Source organism: Phocoena sinus, chromosome 2, assembly GCF_008692025.1.
Source record: "Phocoena sinus isolate mPhoSin1 chromosome 2, mPhoSin1.pri, whole genome shotgun sequence".
NCBI lineage: Eukaryota > Metazoa > Chordata > Mammalia > Artiodactyla > Phocoenidae > Phocoena > Phocoena sinus.
Window position 1 is genome coordinate 23702379 of NC_045764.1, and position 24775 is coordinate 23727153.

Sequence of the window (24775 nt, forward strand, 5' to 3'; positions counted from 1 at the left end):
CATGAAATAGCAAGGGACAACAAACTGATTGAAATTCCTTCAATGTCGTTTGGGCTGAAGTCTCTCAGACAGTAGATTGGGGGAAGGTTATATATATCGGCACCTCCATTCTTATTTCAGTGGCATGACCAGGTCACTTAGACATGGCAACGTCAGATACACTGACCATGCCTCGAGGAACTAAATCCTAAATAAAGAAAATGGAAAAGCAAACTATGAAATAGCCAATAATCTTTATTTTGCACTTCCCCACCCCCATCCCTCTCCAAAAAGCACTAATGGGTAGATTTGTGCATGTGAAAATATTGTATAAAGTATTTAGGATGATCTCAAATTAATAGAACAAAAAACACGTGTCTCAACATAGATGCTTTGTTTCTTTGTAGGGATAGAAAGACTCTGACTTCTAGAACAAGGAGGGCAATGAAATACTGCAGTCTTGAAAGGGTGACTCCATTTCCACTGATTTGCAATTTAACATTCATGGCAGAAAGCCTCATTTCTCTAACCACATAATATGTTTTAAAATATGATTCATACACTAATATCAATTTACTTGGCATTTAAAAAATCACAATTTCTATTAATATATTTGTATTAGGTTCAAAGCCCATATTCTAGTATTCAAGATATCCATTACACTGGCCCAAGTTGGGATTACTTCAAAATCAAGTAAAAGTCCATATTTATTCCAAAGTTGCTAAAATATGCTAATAAAATTAAATTTGATGTTTTACATTAAAAATAAAATATTTGGTTTATCTCTCAGACATCTATAACATATAATAAATAGTGGGCAGTATAGTAATATAATAAAGTTTTGTGATACCCTGAAATTTGATGAGTTTTCTTTAAAAAAAATTTCATAATATACTTCATTTCAGCCTTAAACCACAATATCAATGAACAGATTTGCAGAAATAAAACAATATAAACACAAAATGCTACAGTATATATATATATATATATATATATATATATATATGTATATATATATATATATATATTTCTTTTTTTTTTTTTTTAACTTTCAGGGAATCTACATGTCCTTTGAAACAAAAGGAAGTCAAAGAAATTTACAGAAACAAGAGATAACAAAACAATTTCAAATCATAAGCCACAGATTTAAATTGCCTTGTTTTCCTTCCAACTGCTCGGGTCCTTTCCCCCAGTGTTTTGGGTACTGCATGGGTTCAGCTCAAGGTAGGTAACTTTGAACTACGCATGGCTCTTTTTTTCTAGCCTTCTTTGCTTATGTACAGCAGTAATTACAGACATGGCTGAAATCACAGCAGATTTCAGAGAAAGCCAGAATTAAACACGATAAAAATTTTTTTAAAATAACTACTTCATAAATATTTATTATTTACATTAGGGGAGATCTCCTGGTCCGAAGAGTTTTTATACAAGTTGATGAAATGGATAAGCTGTGAGAAGAACACCAGCAGTTTAGAGAAATGGGCAGAGTTGGGAGGCAACAGAGAAAGAAAATAGGTGAGAGTCAACAAAAATAATTTGCACAAAAGCCAACAGGACATGATAGAAACCTTTTTCTTAAAAAATATAAGGTATTTCACAAAAAGCCTGAACATTTTACATGTTAGTACTAAAAACAGGGAGGGAGGGGAAGCTTCATATATTTTTCATCACAAAAATATTTACCGACACTCCACCTGGAGTTTTCTTTTATGTGATAATGATTATCTCACTAGAGAGGGAAGGAGGCTGGAGGCGCAGACAGACTACCAACGTCACCCTCGGTCACGGTCAAGGCAGGCCACAAGCCACTTCTCATCTAACACCTTAAGGAAAAGGCCCTGGAGAGAATCAAGAAAATCGAAAGGGAAGATTATGGTCTTTTTATTAGTAATACTTGTCACTGGTAATAGAAAACGGAGGCAAGGTGGCCCCGGTGCCCGCCTCCACGTGAGCTTTCCTTCGGTCACGACCATGTGGCCCCGGGCCGGGGTGTTCCAGAAGGAAAATCCCTGTGGGTGGTGTGTTTCTGTCCTCAGTCTTGCGAGGTTCATAACCTGCAGGTACGTGGTGGGAGGTGACATGGAGGCGGGGTCACAGCACCTCCCCCGAGGCGTCAGGACAGGGGTCCCCGGGGTGTCAGTGCGCCCGGTGCTTCCTCTTTTTGTGCTTTTTATCCTTCTTTTTGTTGGCACACTTGGGACAGAACCACTCCATCTCTTCTGGGGGCGCAGCCATTATTCCGACGCAGGGCCTGCATGGTTACCAAGGAAGAAAAGGCTTCAGACAAACAAGCTTTATTTATCCACACATTCTTTTCCTGTGTTTTTGAAGAATTTCAAGTCATTAAATAATGGCCTAAGTCTGTGGTGTATTTACCAGAAATCCAAGTCACATAGCTCTGACGGATGCTGCGCTACTGCTGGGCGTGTGGGTGATCGCCTTACACAAAGCCCCTCTCCAGGCCCCGCTGGAGAAATTAATTAGCTCATTCATCCTTTCAGCCAGAAACAGTCTAATGCTTCTGAGCCACGGCTTTGTTTTTATCTCAGAGATATCATATAGCACGTGACTAAGTGGACTCCTATCTTTTTATATCTGATATTTTCAAGATAAAACGGGAAGGCTGTTTGCATGCATTTCGATGGTGTTTCTTCGGTTTTGGGGGGGCGCTGAAGAGGCACAGAAACCACACAAGCTGTCCCTTCACTTCTGCACTGTGTGACACGTTTACGGGGGTTCCCTTAGCGTTGCCATCAAGCACTGCAGCTGCTACAGAAAACGACTGGCAAGAAAGGAAAGGGAACCCCCTCTAGCTCCTTTTCCTTTGTTAAAGCAGGAGGATACATAAGCTAAGCAACACATTTGGAATTTAGGCTGAATAATGATAGTCCAAAGACTCGTGATTTTTGCAATTCACATGAACGCCTTTCTCTTGGCAGTGATTCTGCTCCGTACACTGCTCTCCGGAGAGGAACTGCCCTGGAAGAAAAGCCAGGACGGGCCAGAGGCACCCCCACACCCCGTGTGCAGAGCCCCTCCCCCCAGGGCCACGATGGGGACTCACCAGTGGTACCAGTCGTCACAATCATCACAGCCAATCATGGGGCTCCCGTCATCGGGCTTGTTGCAGCCGGGACAGATCCAGATCTGGTTCCCCCATTCGTCTCGGATCTGGGGTTGCAGGGGAGGGAGCAAAACAGAGATGCTTTGAGGAGGAAGTATCCAAAAAAGGGCACAATAAGGATCATTACTTCACACTGTGAAGCTAATACACAGACAGATTAAACTAAAAACAGAAACAAAAAACCCAGTAGTTAACAATTTAGTAAAGCTGTGATCATGGTCATCACTATCCTGGGATCACCTGAAAAAGCAAATGGCTACTAAGTGTTCAATGATAAGACATTGCTTTTTCTTTTTTTTGGCCCTCGGCTTGCAGGATCCCAGTTCCCGACCAGGGATTGAACCCAGGGCCCGGCAGTGAAGGCCCAGAATCCTAACCACTAGGCCACCAGGGAACTCCCAAGACATTTCTAATGAATATTTTAAACTCTCTTTTGTAAGTCATAAAAACAAAGCATTTTATAATCATTTCTGTAAGCAATATGACCTACAGCCACTTTTATCTAAAGAAATACTGTAAACACACACATCCTGAATGACTAGGGTTTTCATGGAAGTAATGACAAATATTTTTGAAAGCTATTGAGCTCAACTCAATGTTGTTTCCTCCATCGCATTCACAGGCCTGGAATTAATAAATACGGCCAATGTGCATGTATCGCCTTATTACTTATTAGCCAAACCCTTCTCCTGAACTAGCTGATAAGATCAAGGATATAAAAGAGTTGTTACTAAGTAACTTTCCATTCCCTTTATGACATTTTCAGTAAAGTACAATCAACTAAAGGGCAAATGAAATAAGGGACGCGCGGGAGGCCAAAGAGCCACACATTTTCATGTTATTTTGCAACAAATAATGCTGTGCTCTGAACTTTGCTTTACTTAACTTAGCAGTTCCAAATAAGAAGCATCCCTAACTGAACAACTTCCTCAAGTTCCACATGAACAAGACCGATTTGGAAGAAACAATTCTATGACGGCCATTCAAAACCAGGAATGATAATTTTCTAAAGTTTTTCCAATCACACAGCATATAATTTCATTCAGTTTATTTTGCAAGCTATAGTCTCTTCTGGTACTTTAAAATACAACACTGACTAGATGTGCAGGAGAGATGGCTTTCTGTGTGTGTGATGGGTATACGGGGGGCAGAGGTATTTCATTCCACTGATGCACTATTTTAAGGCTGACCATTCTCAAAACAGTCTCTACAGAGGCAGAGGATGCTGATGTGAAGGCTTCCTAAACAAATCTGTGGGCAGCTACAGCCCTGACTCGGTCCTCTCTAGTTTTAAGGGGAGAGACCACCAGTTAGCACGTGCCAGCTGTCTGGGGCGAAGGCTGGCCCAGCGCCCTGGGCCCTGAAGCTGACATGCATGGCCAGTCCTGCTGCTGGCTGACCTTTCTTGAAATTAGGAGGCCGTGACCCTGTGACATGAGAAATCTGCCACAGCACCCATAATAACTAACGCCCAGCCCTTCACGGTTTACTAAGTTCTTTCAAATGTCTTACTTGGTTTCATCATCCTAAAACAACGCTTGGCTAGGTTAGAAATGGGGAGACTGGAGCTAAGGGAATGTCAGTGACAGTTCCAATGTCACAGATTGGGCAGTGACAAAATCAGCCCTTTTGCTGTATAGCCTGTGTCTTTCCTTCAATTCACACATTTTGTCTTCTGTCTACAAAGTGTCTCTGAGGAGACAGAACGCTTTTCATCCATGTTGCCTATGCAAATCTGACCCATCACCAGGGAGTTAACTCAGAAATCCACTGGAGAATCAGAAATCAGTGACCACCTAGTCTATCAACCCCCTAATTACACCTGAAGAAATGGAGGCCGAGGAGATTAAGTGTAAACTCCTCCCCGATTAACCCATCTTGGGGTGATGCGGCCTCAATTAAACACCTGTGGCAACTGGTCCTTGAATGGACTGATTTGACGATCACAGATTTTTGTATCACGTCTTCTATTTTTGTCTTGAATGGCCAATATTTTTCTTCCTGTTAATATTTCATGTCTTTATATCCTCTCTGAAGATTTTTGAGATTTTCTTCTTATCCTTCGTATCATTATAGTGCCTCAAATACTTAATGATTCATTGAAATTTCCTTCCCAAATGCCTTTAGAGATGTAATACTTGCACGATTTATAACAACAACAGCAGGAGTCTGACCCCGCCACCCTCCAGTCCCATCTATTCAGAAGGACCCGAACCGCCACTAGGCTGACAGATCTCAGTCCACATACTTGGTGATCTCGGCTGTGTCAGCTCAGCTAGGACCTCTGTGTGCCTGATATCTTTTCGTCGCCTGTTTATGTGTCACTCTACAGAGCTCAAAGAACATATTTATGTAAGCGCTTTATTACTTGATTGAATTCAGGGCTTGAGTAAGATCTGGTACTAGTAAGTATGGGGAGAACATGTAAAAACGGTTCCATGACAACCGTGCGAACTCATTCATCAAGGTGAGTTTTTCCACCTGAAGACAGGCTTGGACTCAGGAAGCTCTGTGTCTAAAAGTTCATTTCCATTCACTCTGCAGGCCCTGGTATGTTCTGGACCTTAGCCAATGAGTTACTATAATTAGTGCTGCTGCCCAGAGAGAGCAGCTGGCCCATCAGACGTGTGTATATCACACAAATTATACTCTTAAGTGAATCACTGCTTGATCAAGAAAGTCAATGAGGGGTTTAGCTATCACTACTCACCTCTATACTTATACACTGATTGTGCTGTGTAGGTACATAGTCATCTTCCAAAACAATGCTCTGACATTATTTATGGAGACTAAATATGCAAACATCCTAAAATACTTTTCAGCTGAAAGCTTGAAAGTGCAATGAAAATGCCTTTCCAGTCATAAAGAATTGCCTCTGAAGTTCAATAATGATTCATCTGACACTGCATTTTTAATTGAAAACATTTTCATGAGGAAGGAGTGAGCTCTTAAGTGGCTGTTTCTTAAATACTCCAAAAAATAGAAAGTAGCGCACCACGTAAGTGCTGACCGTCTCCGTGACCACACTCCGGACGGGGGCTTTAGAACTGGCAGATCCCGAGGCTGCGGGGGCCGGAGCGGGCATCCCGGTGAGGGGCGTGCTGGCCGGGGCCAGAAGGGGCAAAGGCACGGGGGCGGGGCTGACGTGCACGGGGACAGGGGCGGGGGCCGGCATGGGCGGCGGCGTCTTGGGTCTGTTCAGAGAAGGTGCCGGCTTAGCCTCGGGGGCTGGGACCACTTTGCTGATGACACTGTCAACAAAAGAGAGAAAAGGAAAAGTCAAAACACATAGTTGAGTCAAGCCAGGTAGCTAAAAACATGATCGCACAATCACTTGGTTCTTCTAGCAGCAAAAGACTTTTTGGAGAGTCCAGAGAGCGATGGAGCTCAGGGTTAAGGCCCTTCCGCAACCTGCTTCTCCACTTGCTCGGTCATGGCTGGCCGAGATGTCAGGCAGCGGGGGGTGAGGCTCCAGCTCCTTCCCTGGTGAGGTCGCCAAGTCGTGATTAGAGCTGCGCGCTCCTCTGTCTCTTCATTAACACTGTCTTACCCACAGAACCCATGCCGGGGAAGAAGAACTAGGCTCAGAGCCAGGATATCTGAGTTCAAACCCTACGTCTTCCACAGGCCGGCATGTGACCTGGGGTAAGTCGTTTAAAAGTAAAAGTTAAAGGAGGCAAGAATATACAATGGAGAAAAGACAGCCTCTTCAATAAGTGGTGCTGGGAAAACTGGACAGCTACATGTAAAAGAATGAAATCAGAACACTCCCTAATACCTCACACAAAAATAAACTCAAAATGGATTAAAGACCTGAATGTAAGGCCAGACACTATCAAACTTAGAGGAAAACACAGGCAGAACACTCTATGACATAAATCACAGCAAGATCCTTTTTGACCCACTTCCTAGAGAAATGGAAATAAAACCAAAAATAAACAAATGGGACCTAATGAAACTTAAAAGCTTTTGCACAGCAAAGGAACCCATAAACAAGACGAAAAGACAACCCTCAGAATGGGAGAAAATATTTGCAAATGAAGCAACTGACAAAGGATTAATCTCCAAAATTTATAAGCAGCTCATGCAGCTCAATATCAAAAAAACAAAGAACCCAATCCAAAAATGGGCAGAAGACCTAAATAGACATTTCTCCAAAGAAGATATACAGATTGCCAACAAACACATGAAAGGGTGGTCAACATCACTAATCATTAGAGAAATGCAAATCAAAACTACAATGAGGGATCACCTCACACCAGTCAGAATGGCCATCATCAAATAATCTACAAACAACAAATGCTGGAGAGGGTGTGGAGAAAAGGGAACCCTCTTGCACTGTTGGTGGGAATGTAAATTGATACAGTCACTATGGAGAACAGTATGGAGGTTCCTTAAAAAACTAAAAATAGAACTACCATACGACCCAGCAATCCCACTACTGGGCATATACCCTGAGAAAACCATAATTCAAAAAGAGTCATGTACCACAATGTTCACTGCAGCTCTATTTACAATAGCCAGGACATGGAAGCAACCTAAGTGCCCATTGACAGATGAATGGATAAAGAAGATGTGGCACATATATACAACGGAATATTACTCAGCCATAAAAAGAAACGAAATTGAGTTATTTGTAGTGAGGTGGATGGACCTAGAGTCTGTCATACAGAGTCAGAAAGATAAAAACAAATACCGTATGCTGACACATATATATGGAATCTAAAAAAAAAAAAAGGTCATGAAGAAACTAGGGGCAAGATAGGAATAAAGACGCAGACCTACTAGAGAACAGACTTGAGGATATGGGGTGGGGGAAGTTACCGTAAGCTGCAACAAAGTGAGAGAGTGGCACTGACATATATACACTACCAAATGTAAAACAGATAGCTAGTGGGAAGCAGCCACATAGCACCGGGAGATCAGCTCGGTGCTCTGTGACCACCTGGAGGGGTGGGATAGAGAGGGTGGGAGGCAGGGAGATGCAAGAGGGAAGAGATATGGGGATATATGTATATGTATAGCTGATTCACTTTGTTATAAAGCAGAAACTAACATACCATTGTAAAGCAATTATACTCCAATAAAGATGTTAAAAAAAATAAAAAATAAAAAAATAAAAGTACTAGTTACTGTGCGCCTCTAAGCAGCTGATGTTATGCTAGGTGCTTTCCATATATCACCTCATCTAGTCCTCACAACAACTTCAAAGAAGTTATAGTGACCCCGTTTTATAGATGAGGAAACAGGATTAGAGAGAGAAAGGAATTTGGGTAAATGGGTGGCAGGCTTAGAACCGAGGTCTATTTCATCCCAAAACTCTTCTTTTTACAAAGTGCCTTTATTTGAGGGGAAAAAAGGATATCATCTCAAGTTTAGAGAAAACATATTTGCTTCTGGTCTCCCTCCCTCCCTCCTCCAGAAGGAACCACTGTCCTCCAGCCGGGAGCTGTGTTTCTAAATTTTTGTTCTTTGAACTTTTTCTGCCTTTGCAGATACCCTTAAACAATGCATATCATACCACTGTTTTATGTGTTTCAAGTATATAAACAATTCACACTATATTTATTGTTTGCAACTAGCTTTCCTCACCTAGTTTTTTTTTGTAACTGAGATATAATCAACATTGTGTAAGTTTGCACAATGTGTTGGCTTGACACATTTGTAAACTGCAAAATGATTACTGCAGTGGCCTTAGCTAATAATACCTTTATCACACCATGTAATTATCATTTCTTTTTTTGAAGGGAATTGTTTGGATCTAGTCTCCTGCAACCTTGACATTTGTTAATACAGTATTGTTGACTATCATCTCCATGCTGTGTATCAGATCCCTAGAACTTATTTGTTTACTAGTTGCCCACTTAGTTTTATGCTCTTGATTTATCGGTATATATTATTTTAATTACTATATAGTATTCCATAGTATGAATAAGTCAAAGGGTTTTTGCCCATTGCCCTACTGACTGTATGTATCACCTTGTAAATGTGACATGTTAACTTGTAAATATGGTGATGAATCTCCCTGGGCTATATTCCTAGACATAAAGTTTCACCTTTATTAGGAATCCGGAGCTGTTCTCTAAAATAGGCTGCATTGACCTACCTCTTCCTACCATCCCACACTGACCTTCCTAGACCTTGCTTTTCTGATCAACAAAGTATAAATAAAGATAGCTGCCCGTGAGGGCTATGGTGAGAACCTGAATAGGGAGGAACACGTCAAGAACTATGTACAAATGTGAAGTGTCATGGCCACTGCTCATGTCATGCTCAGCATTGTCATGACCAATCCACACAGGGCCTCTTTCTCAAAGTTCTTGTTTAGAAAAACACCTCCCCTACAAAGCACCAATTCTTTGCTATTCTGATCAGAAGACTACAAAACAGTATTTCAAAAATTCCATCATTATACAAGCAAATAAATAGTGCTGTTACTTGCTCTCCACTTGTTTCACGTGAGTGTGATCACCTTCCTAACTCGAATGTAGCCAAAGACCAAGAGAATTTAACATGGGCTGTTTGTCCAGGAGACACTCAATAGATGCTTAATGTAATTCATAGTGAATATTGATCCAGTAGTAACCAAGTTCCCAGCTGTTGTGAGTGCTGGAAATCCAAGTGCATGCCGGCACCTGCTGAATGTTTACTTGCCTATCTCACTTGACCCTCATAACAACCAAATGAAGTAACAAGTGCTGATATTATCTTCCTTTTGTAGAGGAAGAAACCAAGGCACAGAGATTAAGTACCTTGCGCAAGTTCACAGACAGAGCCAGGATTTAAACCCAGGCAGCCTGATTTCAGAACCCGTGATCTTAACAACTACACTCTGCTCTCTGTGCTTACTGAGTGAGGTTTGCCTTACATGTAAGATGAGAGGTCCAAGTTATTACTATGGCATTTATATCCATAGGGCAAGCAACTCCTTATTCTTATGGTCAGACTAAAATTTAAAAACACTGTTCTGGGAGGCAGTTTCCCATAATGGTTTAAAATATGGGTGCTGGCGTATGCTAATGCACATATATGGAATCTGAAAAAATGGTACTGATGAACCTAGTGGCAGGGAAGGAATAAAGATGCAGATGTATAGAATGGACTTGAGGACACAGGCAGGGAAGGGGAAGCTGGGACGAAGTGAGAGAGTAGCACTGACATATATACACTACCAAATGTAAAATGGATGGCTAGTGGGAAGCTGCTGCATAGCACCGGGAAATCAGCTCGATGCTTTGTGACCACCTAGAGGGGTGGGATAGGGAGAATGGAAGGGAAGCTCAAGAGGGAGTAGATATGGGGATATATGTATACTTATAGCTGATTCACTTTGTTGTACAATGGAAACTAACATAACATTGTAAAGCAATTATACTCCAATAAAGATATTAACAATAAAATAAAATAAAATAAGGGTGCTGGAACCAAAACTAAAGGAAAAGCAGGAACCCAGAGAGTTAAGTAGAACACAGATGTTTCACTCTGAGGGCATTTGTATAAGGCGAATTGGATCTTTGGTTTTGATACAGGGGACAGGTTTCAGAGCCCAGGACCTGTCAAAGTGGAAAGTCTAATAGAACTCCCTCCCCACATTAAGGACTCCCAACAGGCTATACCAATTAGGTAAGAATGAATCAGATCTCATGAATTCTCAACTCTGGTGGTCCAGGACAACATATTTAAAGTAATTTGGACTTGTAATGCACCTAGGTACCCAGCACTAATCATCTTGAAAGGAAGTAACTTAAAATCTAGGCTTCATATTATTAATACAGACAATTATTTAAGGAAAAAAGCAGCACAGAATCAAAGATAAACATATAAGGAAGCAAGGCTGCAACAGGGAGAACCAGAAGAAATAACAGACAGTATAAAGAGACCCATAAAGACCGCAGGTACTACAATTATCAACTACAAAACAACTCTGCTTACAGTGTTTAAAAAAATAAAAGGCAAAACTGGAAATTATCTGTAAGTAATAGGAGGTTACACAGAGTTATCTAGCAGATTTGAAAAGATCCAAACAGACCTTATAGAAATGGAAAGTACAGTAACTGAAATTTAAAACTCAGTGGATGGGAGAAGTATAAACTGAATAGAACAGAAGAAATTATGTAGAATGTAGCCTGGAGTGGCAAAGAAAATACAATAAAAAGGTCTAATTAGTACTGTTTAATCTAAATTCTAGAAAGAGAATGAAACTGAGGTAAAATGTTAACATAGAATATCTGACTTTTACAGAACTGATGAAAGATACTAATCCACAGACTTAAGAAGCCCAACAAATCCCAGGCAAGATAAATAAAAAGAAATCTATACATACACACATCAGAGTGAAAAGATAAAATATCACAGGCAAAGAGAAAAGTCTGAAAAGAGCCCAAAGGAAAAAAGGACAATTACTTTCAAAGAGGAAACAGGTGACAGCTGATTTCTCAACAGCAATGCTAAAATCTAGAAGACAGTGGAATAACATCTTCAATATGCTAAAGGCAAATAAATTTTGTCTTCAAAATCATCTTTCAAGAATAGGATGAGGGGCTTCCCTGGTGGCACAGTGGTTGAGAGTCCGCCTGCCAATGCAGGGGATACAGGTTCGTGCCCCAGTCCGGGAAGACCCCACATGCCACGGAGCAGCTGGGCCTGTGAGCCATGGCCGCTGAGCCTGCGCGTCCGGAGCCTGTGCTCCGCAACAGGAGAGGCCACAACAGTGAAAGGCCCTCGTACAGCAAAAAAAAAAAAAAAAAAAAAAAAAAAAAAGGAATAGGATGAAATAAAGACATTTTCTGGCAAGCAAAATCTGAGAATTTGCCACCAGTGGACCCTTACTAAAAGAAATTCTAAAGTAGCAATTCCCAAAGTTTTTGGTCCTAGGATCCCTTTACAATCTAAAAATTAGTGAGAAACATAAAGAACTTTTGTTTATGTGCAGTATATCTGCCAATACTTACCATATTAAAAATTGAAACTGAGAAATTTAAAAATAATTAGAAGAGTTCATTTAAAGATAACAATAACAAACCCGTTACACGTTAACAGGTAGCATTTTTTTAAATGAAAAGGAAGTGGCAGTTTCCTACAAGTTAGTTGCAATGTGCAATCTAAAGCCACATCAATAAGCTTTTCATACTCTGTTATATTAAAGTCCATTGATCTGTCTGGCACTTTGAATAGATATTTTACCAATGCATGATTTTATAACATCATGCACTGGTGAGCTGGAATATTGGTTCACTGAATTATGCAGATCTTTCAAATATTTATACATTATATAATATTAAAAAAATCGTATTTGTTGGTGTTACCATCATCTCATCAAAAACTTCTTAAATTGTTGAGCTGTCAATTTGCAATGATATGTTTTCCAAAATTCTAACTTTCACATAAAAGCTTGAATTTTATCATCTATAACAAACGCTCTCAGGTATTTTCTTTGAAATAACAGTCTTGGGCCTTCTCAAAAATGTACAATATCCATGGCTGCTTTGTATCCTAACTGTGTGCATATCTGTCTTTATCACTCACATTAGGTGGTATGTTCCTTAGGAGTAAGGTATGTACTATCTTACTTGTCTTTGAATTATCTGCAGTATTAGACACAGTGTCTTGATACATATTCATCAACTTTAATATGTTTAATGCCTAATATTACAGGAAGAATGCTCCTATAGAATAATTATTTTACTTTTGAATATTTTTTGCCTGTTTAAAATATTTAAAAATAGGTCAGTTTCCTCTATTCTTTCCTTCCTGCCCACCTTCCTTCCACACTACTTAATGAGTCCCAAGACCACTGAGATTTCTATTTGCCAACATGGATTCTAATTCCTCATCTGTGTACTCATTCTTAGACCAAGAATGATCACGACACCAATGCAAGATACAAACACATCATGAAGGTTTCATTATTTTATGTGAAATGCTTTTAAGTTGTTTTAAGCTATACCAAACCCATAATGAATATTATTTGCCTTGCCTGACTCGTTCTCAATCCCGTTTCATTCTCCATTCTTCTTAGATTTTTCCCTTTCCTACAAGGTCTGTGAATGGTGCCCATGAAGATGGTTTAGCATTAGCAGTGCAGCCAATGGATGTAAACAGACTGTTGATCAATTTACGGGGCAGTACCTGAAATCTCAGAAATACCTACTTGTACAAATCTTATTTTTCAACTCAGAGAAATGGTCTTTTAATGAAAATAACTCATAATAAAGGTAATCCTTCCAAAGTGCCAAATATTCCTCCAGTTCAATTAAATTTCCCCTTTAAATTTGCTATGTATTGATTTATATACTTATATTTCTCATTCAAATTTTCTGAGTAGCAAAAGGAAAAAAAATATAAGTGGGTAACTCAGTGTTGATGAGACAAAACACGTCCTAATTTTCTGCTTCCAAGAGGTTAGGTTGGTATTATATGGGCTCTAAAGTGACTTGTCTTTCCCAACTCTCTTGAATTTCACCAGAAAATTCACAGAGTTTGAAAGTTATTTGATTCTAGCTGCTCAGTTGCTTTTGTGGTAACTGGAGGCACAGTTTTGAGAACAATTCTTTTATTATCTCTTTACTTTTGAACATTACAGAAAAAATACATAAACAGTATCACATGATATAATTTCTCATCACTTGTGAGATAAGCTATCATTACTCAACCTAATATGATCATTGTAAAAATAATTTTGGGTTCCTATTGGCCTCCACCACCGATCTTTATTGTTTCCTACTTCTAAACAGCACTTTCTCTGTACTTCTTTCCGTTAGTGGCACTTTCCCTCCTCTTTAACTGCAATAGTAAGCTCTCCTCCAGAGCTCTCTGTTGAATTAGCAATGTCTTCAGAGTAACCAACACCGCCCACAGCTGGGTCCCACAATGGCTCCATGCTGCTAACATTACATCTTTTGGAGGATTTGATCAGAGGGCTCTAGCTGCTATAAACACTGGTGTTATTCATAAAAACATGCAGAAGGAGGATTTTTGGCAGGATTTCTTTACCTGTTTCCCCAGCACAAAACACTGAAATAAATAGAGTGGGTCATGCGCTGCCTGGCCTGTAATGCAAACTCAACAGCTTGACAAGTCAACAAAGGGCCCGTCCTCACCTCTCCAGCCACACAGAGGCTCGGAGGTTAGAGGCAAACACCATTTGGATACGTCTACATGGGGAGTTTAATGATCCTCATTAGTCAGCGATTGTGTGCAAACACTGTGAAGCCGGCCATCAAAGTTATCAAAGTCCGTATGACTGGCTACTGAGCTGCACAAAGTTCAAAAGTTCCCTCACGTGGCTCACTTACTTGCCTCAAAAGCCAACAGCCATTTTTAAATGGTGACAAAACGATGCCATAGGTAAAGACTACTGTAAGCACCTCCATGAATGTTATATAAACTTCTCAACAGGGAAGTTCTTTGATGTCTGGGAGAAAACCCACTTTGATTAAAAAAATATATATATATACGTACACACACACACACACACACACACACACACACACACACATTCAAGCCACAACTTGATTTTCTTCTTCAGATTTAGAACTTTGATCAATCTCAGAAATACCATGCACCTTTTGAGATACACATGAAACAGATTCCCATGTTGTATTGTAAACCAAGATTTCACTATATATTACTATAAAACCGGATCATTGTGTTTGTGGTTATCTAAAACATCACAGTTTTGCTCTCTTACTTTTCTTGTAAAAGTCCCGGAAATACTAAGCCCAAGCATGTCCGGCAGCCTCCTCCCACCCTGGTGGAGTGTCCTCGCAGCCTGGGTGGGCTCTGACTTGGACAGCTAACAGGATATCATGAAAACAACTGTGTGTGACATCCGAGCTAGGTCATAAGAGACACTGCAGCTTCTGCCTTGCTCTCTTTTGGATCAGTTGCTCTGCGGAACTCAGAAGCTAAGTCATGAGGACACTGCAGCTGCCTTAGGATGAGACCCATGTGACCAGTAACTGAGGCCTCCTGCCAACAGCCATGTGTGAGCCCGCAGTGCATTCTCCAGCCCTGGTGAGGCCTTCCAGTGACTGAAGCCCTGGGCAGCAGCCTGACGGAGACTGGAGTCAGGACCACCCGAATTCCTGACCCACGGGAAACTAGGAAGTAGCACGTTTATTGCTTTAGCTGCTAAGTTTTGGGGTCATTTGTTATATGTGGGAATATAAAATTAATATACCAAGTATTTAATTTGTCGCATTTAGGTACATAAACAAAAATTCAGAATTTAGGAGAAATTATATTTTAGAGCATCGGTACTTAAAATGCCAAAGTGTAACACAGTCATTTTCATATTTCACATGTGATCAAAAGGAACAAATAACAAAGACAATTATGAGAATCAGTGCTATGTTGATTCTTCAAATCAATCATTATCCTTATTCTTCTTGATCCTCACAGCTCGACTTTCAGCATTCATATAATTAGCACATAACTGTAAATGGATTTAATTCCTCAAGCTCATGGCTTGCCTCTTGAATATTTACATCATCTTATCTTGTCATAGCCCAAGTACATACCAAGTAGCAAACATTTTGTCTTTTAATTCAGGCATGACCTATTTGAAAAATGAAACAGATTGCATGAAGTAATTAGAGGAAAATATAGCCACTGTAGAATCTTCATTTCCAAAGAAGATACCCAAATGATTAGACTTCTATTGTCAAATGTTCAAACTCTGTAAAATACCCTAAAAGGGCATGAATACTTAGATAAATAATAAATAACGCATACTTCTTCATTTTTGCAAACAGATATACAAAAGGATAATTTAAGAAAAGAAATAAAGATGGTAAGCTATAGGTCGAGGAGGATAAAGGTAGAGGGAAAGGGCGGAAAGCAAGACATCTCTGAACATATTACATAGTTTCAACTTTGGGGGCAAGTAAATGTCTTACATATTCAGAAAATTAAATTTATAAAATTGCCTACAAGTCAAAAATAAATGGAAAGGAAGGAACCTCAATGCATATCTTGTTGGTGACACAACCACACACACAGAATTATTTCAGGTGACTTTAGGAGGTCAGCACTTTGGACCTCCTCAGACTCTGCTCCACCCAAGTCTTTTCTGATCCTTCCTTGCTGGAAGCAATCACCTTGAACTTCTGTATCATCTGAGATGTATCTCTTATAGACTTGAACACTTTCTACCTCTATTATGATTGTTTACATCTACGTTCCTGAGAGAAGAACCGACACCTGATTCAAATTTACCATTTGCACAAGTGTATCTCCTTCGACCCAGTTTTACTATGTATATAATCAAAATTAGTATTTTTCAAATGCAAAACAACTTTTAAAAAATGTAAAACCATGAGGGTGTTGTCTAGAGAACTGTCAGGGTTCTTTTCAAAAACCAAATTCCCTGGAGTCAGCACTTCTAAAAGATTTTGTGATTTTAGAAAAGCTTCTGCTTCTCTCCAGCAAAGAAAGGGTACATTTAGTAGCAAAAAGCAAAACCAAATGAAACTGAACATTCAACACTGATGAAACTTCACTTTTTTTTTTTTTGCTATACGCAGGCCTCTCACTGTTGTGGCCTCTCCCGTTGCGGAGCACAGGCTCCGGACGCGCAGGCTCAGCGGCCATGGCTCACGGGCCCAGCCGCTCCACGGCATGTGGGATCTTCCCGGACCGGGGCACGAACCCGTGTCCCCTGCATTGGCAGGCGGACTCTCAACAACTGCGCCACCAGGGAAGCCCCGAAACTTCACTTTTAATACTCTCTGAGCCTGGAGTCTACAGAGAAGGATGAGATGCTTTTACATGAACATATGCTAAAGTTGCAAGTTAACCATATAAGATAAACCTTCACTCATTCATTCATTCATTTTAGGATTAAATAACATCCCAGTTATCTGAAAACATTAAAAGCAGTAAGATGATATTCAGTGAACCTGAAAAATGAACAGGATTGTGATTAAGATTTGTATCTCACTGTAGTGTTATAATATTCAGTTATTACTGAAGTCATGCTTGGAAAACCCAACACTACTACTTCAAAATATATTAAAATTTGATAATAGCTGCTGTGTCCTCACCAAAAATCACCATGCTTTACATGAATTTTTATCTTCCTCAGTAAATAGCATGGAAAAAAATATATATATATACTTATAGCATGTGATGTACACAGAGATGTATACACACACATATATGTTTTTTCACCTTTGTGGACTAAAGAAGCAGAAGTAATTGATTAAAATCCTAAGTACATACGGCATAGAGAGCCAAAGATGGGCAATCAGTGAGTGTGCTCTGGGAGAAAAGCTACTCCCAGATTCAAAGAAAAGTAGATTCATATTGAGGGGTGTCATTTTCCATCTATCCAGAGTATATGAGAGGTGCATCTGTTACTAGATAGATAATGCAAGTCTTTAAAAAAATCCACATTTCCCTTTTACATAGACTACAGAATGACCAACTTTACATTATTTAATAAAACACATTTGGAAACGTAGTCACTCCATCTGTAGGATCTTCCAATTCCTTTAAGCAACTTATTTTCAGCATCCTCTTATTATTCAAAGGACCTCTAAAGTTAGGCAGAATTCAAAGAGTCACAGTTTAGGAAGGAGAAGCAATCTCTGACAGAAGATTTCAAGACCAAACGTAGCCTTCCCATTGTACTCCAGGGCCAAGAGTAAGCTTCCTCTATCCCCTTCAGCCTTCTTACTTAAGGGTTTTTTTTTTTTTCTCACTGTTGTGGCCTCTCCCGTTGCAGAGCACAGGCTCCGGACGCGCAGGCTCAGCGGCCATGGCTCACAGGCCCACTTAAGGGGTTTTTACTTGATAAAACCAACTCCTAATGTTACAGCCATTCTGGAAAAGTAACTCAATTAAACTTTATTTTGATGCCACTTCAAAAGTATGAAAGCTTGTTCAAACAGAGTGAAAATCAGTGCTATGGTTCAACAGATGAGAGACTGTTTCAGTCCGTGAATCCATCTCAGCAAATATTTATCACCCATCTACTACGTCTCCTACCCTTGGGTGGCTGGGTTCAAGGTGAATGGGGCACACCCTCAATTTCCAAGAAACGGGGGAAGACAGTCACATAAAGGTAGATCGATAAAGCATACGAAGTTGAACAATTTGGATGAAAACAGTGTATTCTGGGCACTTGGAAGAAGGATGGCTAGCCTGGGGTAGGGGTGGGAAGGTGGGCTGTGATCACTTTCCCTAATGACAACGGACAGTTTTAAAAGATGAAGACGAGTGACTCCCATGAAGAGGCAGGGGGGTGGAGGCATTTGAGGTGGATGGGACAACCTGAGAAAAGGAATGAAGATGCAAAGCATCCTGTTCTGCATGGGAAACCGCAAGCAGTTTGGAAGCGCCACAACGTATAAAGCATAAGCGTTCTGGACAGATTGCTCTGGAGGGAATAAGTATGGAGAACAGTTCTGAGAGGCAGCAGGAAAGGAGAAGAGGGTAAGGAATTGACAAATATTGTCGGTAAGGCAGGGAGGGGCTGGGGACTGGTTGGTTGTCGGGTGGGTGAGGGGTTGGGAGTAAGGGAGGGAGGTATCCCCCTGCCTTGGGTTTCTGTGATGCGGGAGCTTTTACAGTTAGAGGGTAGAGCTTAGAGCTCAGATGGGTGTAGGGTGATCGGCGCTGGGTACTTGATTTGAAAAGTGGAAAACTGAAAAATCTGTTATTCTCTCTAGGAGGCAAAATAGCTCCAGTAGCTAAGGGCATTTGTGTTTCCAAGCCAAAGGCATCTTTGCCTGGTGTTGGGGGGGCGGGGGCAGTTCCAGAGGCCTGTGAGTAGGCATCAACATCTTTCCTCCTCTGGTGCTGATGACTACTTGAGTCTAGACAAGGAGGAAGGACCCAAATTTGAAGACGGTGACTGGGAGGTATAAGAGTTCAGGTGACATTCAAAGGAGACCTCACAGGAAAGGGTCTTTCTCTTTCCTTAAGTTTTGTTCAAAACAACACTTTTGGAGCTGGGAGACATTCATGTCTTAATTTTCAGATGTCCCATCTGGTGATATGACATAAATAAAATCTCCCAATTCTCCCAGCTAGAGTGTATTTGTCTAATTTCAAGTTACTCTAGAAACTAAGGCAGCTTGAAAATGGAGGCTCTGATCTCATCATCAACAAATAAAAAGCATAAGGAGTACAAGGTTGGGGAAATAATGGTGTATTCAATTTGGAAAGGCCATGTTTGAGGTGCCTCTGGTCTTTCCAGACTAACAGGTAACTGGGCAGATTAGTCTGCATTTTGGTGAGAAATCTGAGCTGGAAGTAAAGATTTGGGAATCATCATCACCTAATTTTGAAAAGAGTGAAAAAGAAACTTTAGGGAGTAGTAGGCCAAGGGCAAGAAGAGAAAGAAAAAGTGATCAAAGAAAGATACAAGCAACGATGGAGAAAGAGAATCAGATGCACGTAGTACCAAGAACAGAGAGTTTCATAAAGGGCTTGGTGGGAACGACGGTATCTGAGAAGCAGGAAGGATGAAGTCACAGGCCCGCAGCACCGCCTTGGGATGCATTTAATCATCTTAATGAGAAGCTTCAGGAAAGTCTCCAGGGCAGAAACCAGAGCATAGGGAGTTTAGGAACAAAGCTAGAAAAAAACATTGGAGCAAAGTACATACAAGGAATATGCTTTGAGGAGCGAGAATGAAAAGAGGAAGTTACATGGCCTTTCCCTCATCTAGAGGGGGAGGCTGGTGAAGGTGGGAAGGTTTAGGATGGTAGAACCCGAGGCTGAAGGGAAGATACCAGAAGGAAGGAGAGAAAGATACAGAGGAGAAGAGATAAGGAAGGGAAAGAACTTCCGGGGTGGGGGGGAGAGGGTGGGGTCAGGAAAGGCGGGGATGGAGAAGGAGCTGGTCCTGAAGATCAGGAGGGATGCTGGGCTCCTTGCTGGACCCTGGAGGACAAGCCATGAGGACAGATGCAGCTCTGGAACCCAGAAGAGTAAATCCAAATGGGGTAACGCGGCTAGTCAGTCCCCACGGTGACATGTCCCTCAACCCAACCCATGTGTTCAGACTACGGCAGCCACATTTGAAAAAGGCTGCAATATTCTAAATGAGCGGTTCCCAACCTTTTTGGCACCAGGGGCTGGTTTTGCGGAAGACAATTTTTCCAGAGATGGGGGGTGGGGGGCGGGTTGAGGGGGCCGGTTCAAGCGACGGGGGGTGGCAGATGGGGCTTCACTCACTCGCCCGTCGCTCACCTCCTGCTGTGCGGCCCAGCTCCTAACAGGCCATGGACTGGTACCGGTCCGCGGCCTGGGGGTTGGGGACCCCTGTTCTCAATCACAGAGGTCGGGCAGTGACACAAATTTCCATCTCACGAGCTACAAAGGCTGGAGTGGCAACAGGAAGGAAGAAGCATCACACTACACCTCTCAAGCTTCTACGTTGAGTATCTGAACGCGACACCCCAAAAAGACGGGGCGACGGAATGCAAAGAATCTAAATTTCCTATGTTGCTGTCAGTAAGAGCAAGAGTGTTCTCATCAGTAGGTGTACATTCTCTTTAAACACTAGAAGTGTGAGTAGTTTGATCTTTAGGGGAAATTATAGTCAGATAGTATCCAAAAGGTTACCATGATATAGCTAAATTACCTCTGCCTGTCACAGGCTGAAGAACATTTAAATTCTGGAAGTCCGCACCAGCTTTGTCTAGATAACAAATCTTAAGTACCTTCCTATATTCACTCAATTAGTGATCTTGGGCCTTGATAACACTGCAGGGAGAAACTTTCCAACTATCATTCAAATCATATCTAAAAAGGTGGTCATAAATATTTTAAAACCTAAGTGAACTAATAAGACCTAGACCCATTAAGGATAAGATCTTTTACAACAAATTAAATAAAACAATTTATTGAAGTCTGGACTCAAGATAAGCTAGATTTACTAGCTGACCTTTTATTCATTTAAAGAACAAAATTAGCTCTAATTGCATTAGAATGTAATCCAGTAAATTTTCCCCAGTCTTGTAATGTGGCATCCGTGTAAGGACTGCTGTAATTGTTTACAAGTAAGATGGAAATGCTTTGATTATAATCTTTCCAGTTGTTTTACTGGGTAGTAAAAACATTTCCCAAAACCTAAAGCCAGTTTTTCTGACAGCATACTATTTTCTTCTCTTGAATACACTGCATCTTTGGTGTTAACCAACAAGCCATCATGTGCCAGACGAAGAAATTAAACTTGGGGATTCCATCATAACTCTAGCTCAGCAAAAATGAGAGAGTGATGTACGGAGGTTAAGGTATCCTAGTCTGGAAAAATCAGAAAAGGGCTGAAGACCCGAGTAAGAAAAAATTTAACCACCTGCTTCCTCTTGGAAATATAACTGAGATATATGGGTTTGGGTCTGTTGAATTTCTAAGTATAAAAGTTAGCAAGAATAATGTATACCACCCATAATTTGTGTTCTCATTGTTCAGCTGCTAGGAAGTTTCATTTGTAATGTTACCATCTTTCACTAGCATTAAAAATAAGTCATTTGCCATAAATTTTAAATACAGTCACTCAAGATTTTTATTCTTATTTATTTACTTTTTTTGGGGGTGGGTCACTGTTCTTGTTAGTTAGCTTCTAATATAGGCAAAATAACCTATGAAATGTTTCAGTATCAGTGGCAAGTTAACCAGGGCAAAACAAAGAAAACTATCAACACTTTTCAATCTTTCTCTCTCTCTCTCTCTCTTTTTTTAAAAAAAATCAAAGCAGACAGTTTTATCTGTAGGGAAACAAATTAAAAATAGAAGAACAAAAGGCCTTCCAAATCTGACAGGATGATGGTCTGAAATGTTCTTAAACTTTATTTCTAAAGGATCTATTTTTTTAACCAATAAGCTTCCTTGCCCTGCCTCTTCAGTATACTTTTATAAAAATATGAATCTGATTGCCTTTCCCTAAATAAAATAAAAATATATCAATTGTTTTTGCCTGCCCCTCATCCCTTATTCTGGTAGGAGAGTCCTTCTTTCCTTCTGGAACCTAACATTTCCCCTTCTAACAGGGCTCTCCCCCCTCCCACTGGGGCTGGTTCCTAGATGGGAACCCACAGCAGATGCTGTGAAAGGCGGGGTGGGCAGTTCAGCCTGTGAGCACTAAGAACCACACCAGCCAAGAGCAATCTGCACCATCTTTGCCACCACACAGAGGTTAGACAGAGAAAAAGAAAGTGAACAGAGTCTTAATGACACTTTTTGAACCCTTGTTACCACTTTGCCTAAAGCCAATTTCTTTGAGCTAGTTTGATTAGGGTTTCTGCTACTTGCAACCAACAGTCCTGACTAATACAGAGAGAAAGTGTTGCAACTAGGGAAGGGAAGACTCCTTATGGAGGCACCTTCACTGAGTGTGCGTCTATGTTACATCCTTGGATCAGGGGTTGGTGTAAGAAACAGTCAAATAAAAAAAAAGGTGTTCTTGCCATCTGGTTCCTTATGGAAATAAAATTTCAAATTTAGTGTCTTCAAAAACTTTGTCTCTCCTGAGAAACTAGGAGGTACCTTCCTTTTTAAAACTGCATTTCACTCTGCACTTATTGCCAGGAAGCCATAATCATATTTGATGTGCAGTCATTTGCTTCTTTTTCCTCTCCTTGGCCTTGGTTTCCTAGTATTTTCTAGTATCTTTATGTTCTCTCTTTCAGTCACCCTTAAATTTGTTTAGACTGGAAAAAAGTCTACATATGAATGAACGACATTTTAAGTGTAGGAAGAAATGTAGAAAGTGAGATAAAAATCATTTGCTATTATTTTTCTAAAGAACTTGTCACTAAAACACCACTATACACATTTCACCTATTATATGTCTTTCAGAGAAATGTGGCTACATAAAAATATAAAACGCTTACTTTCTTTAAAAATATTTTAAATGGTTATTTTTGTAATTGCCCATGGTACCCTCTATTTCTGGCTGTCCTATCAAAAATAGTTAATCAGAAAAGTTTGGATCACAAAAGAGACAACGAATACCTGTACATATTTTACATTTTTAAAGGTTGAACATTATTTTTCAACATTAATGAGCAAAGTTTTAGCTCCCATTTTTATAGCATGTATAATTTAGAAATTACAAGTATTAAGAAGCCTCCTCCCAGGCATAAACTAAACTCTATAAACTGCAATAAAAAAACTGAATTACTTACATGAAAAAAAAAAGCGTCCAATTTTCAGCACCTCTGTTAAAAGAGGTTTGATTAATGAAAGAATTTCCTGAATTATAAGAAATACATAATACCATGAGTATTATAATACTCATAGCTGTGGTGATAAAAATGTTAGCAGAAAGAAAACTGTAACTTCCAGCAGTAAAGTGGTCATTGCAAAATATCTCAGCATAATTTGCATATTTTGGGAAAAGGATTAAACTTGTGAAAGAGAATATTTATTGTGACCTCTCAGCCAAAAGAAAATTTAGGATTATTAATGATAATGATATTGTTTTCATGAAAGTTACCATAAATGATTCTGTGTCACTTGATCAAATACAGTATCTAACTGGAACAATAACTGAGCCTTACTGGATTTTTGGAGGAGCCCAATTCATTATCCCCTCCCTGGTGAGCTCACTGAATAAGGGCAGCAATGTCCTGAGAGCAGGACCAGCTCCCAACTTCTCCAATACAGTAACCCTACCGACCAGACCAAAGCTCCCTGGCGGGAGAGCCACTCTGCCCTCGGAAGAGCCAAGGAACAGATGGAGAAAAGGACAGAGCTGCGCCCCCAGTGCCAGGGAGATGACAGCATTAAAGATACATTTGAGAAATGTGAGGGGGAAAGAATGCTTAACCCCCTAAGCACTACCATTATTCACCCCCAAATCTTTACAAACCTTGACCTTTTTTCTTAATACTTTACCAATACCTAAAGTTACCTTTTTTAATGAGAAGCTCCTTTAACAGAATTTTGAGCTTTATAAATATAACCACACATTTAATGTTCTGCCATGTCTTTCCCAACAATCCTATCTAAACAGTCCCACACTAAGGTACTTCCTTCCTCACGTTACTCTGCTCTATTTATACCCTTCATAGAAATAAATAAATGAACAAATGCTGAAAGTTAGCCCAATTTTCCCACACTTGCTCAAAATAAAGGGATGGTAAGACTGGGATAACAAATAACATGGCGACTGTGCTGCCACTTGCCCATCCCATAGTGGACATCACACGCATACTCTCTGTCACCAAGTCCAGCGGGACCTCAAAATCCTGATCAATATGGCTCCAGGCGCCGCTCCTGGGCAAGCTGAAACCTACCTGCTTTCTCGGCATCAAGGCAAAACTTGACTGTTGGGCCAGACTCAGTTATTTAATGATTTATTTGAATGTATTGTTTCTCCCCATTCATATCACCCCCACAAACTACGGATGTTGAGACTGTAACTTCAGGGTTAGTATTTTAGTTTCATCTTCAATACAAACTAACAGGAACTCTGGGTCCCCATTACTGGGAGACCTACTGAAGGAATTTGAGGTCCCTGTAAAGTCACCCTGAGTTTTAACACTATCAGAAGGAGGCACTGGACTGACCACAGACCCTTTAGAATCCACGTTAAATGAAGCGGAAAACAAGGGCCCTCTGTCTGGCTTCAAGGGACAATAATAGAGAATAGAGGAAATAATCTAACCTCATAGCACCTTCCTGGATCACGGGTCAAAGGCATAATTTCTTTAT

General features: G+C 40.4%; 1 protein-coding gene across 1 annotated transcript in view; it reads right to left on the reverse strand.

Annotated features, from left to right (window-relative positions):
• Window positions 1–1196: 1196 nt before the first annotated feature.
• Window positions 1197–24775, reverse strand: part of TAF3 (TATA-box binding protein associated factor 3) — a 152259-nt gene continuing 128680 nt past the window's right edge. Inside the window, exons 5-7 of the mRNA XM_032624231.1 lie at window positions 6099–6354; window positions 3044–3150; window positions 1197–2230 (exon numbers count right to left, since the gene is read on the reverse strand). Coding sequence (XP_032480122.1) covers window positions 2116–2230; window positions 3044–3150; window positions 6099–6354 — 478 coding nt within the window. The 3' untranslated portion in view covers window positions 1197–2115. The remainder of the gene's footprint in view (window positions 2231–3043; window positions 3151–6098; window positions 6355–24775) is intronic.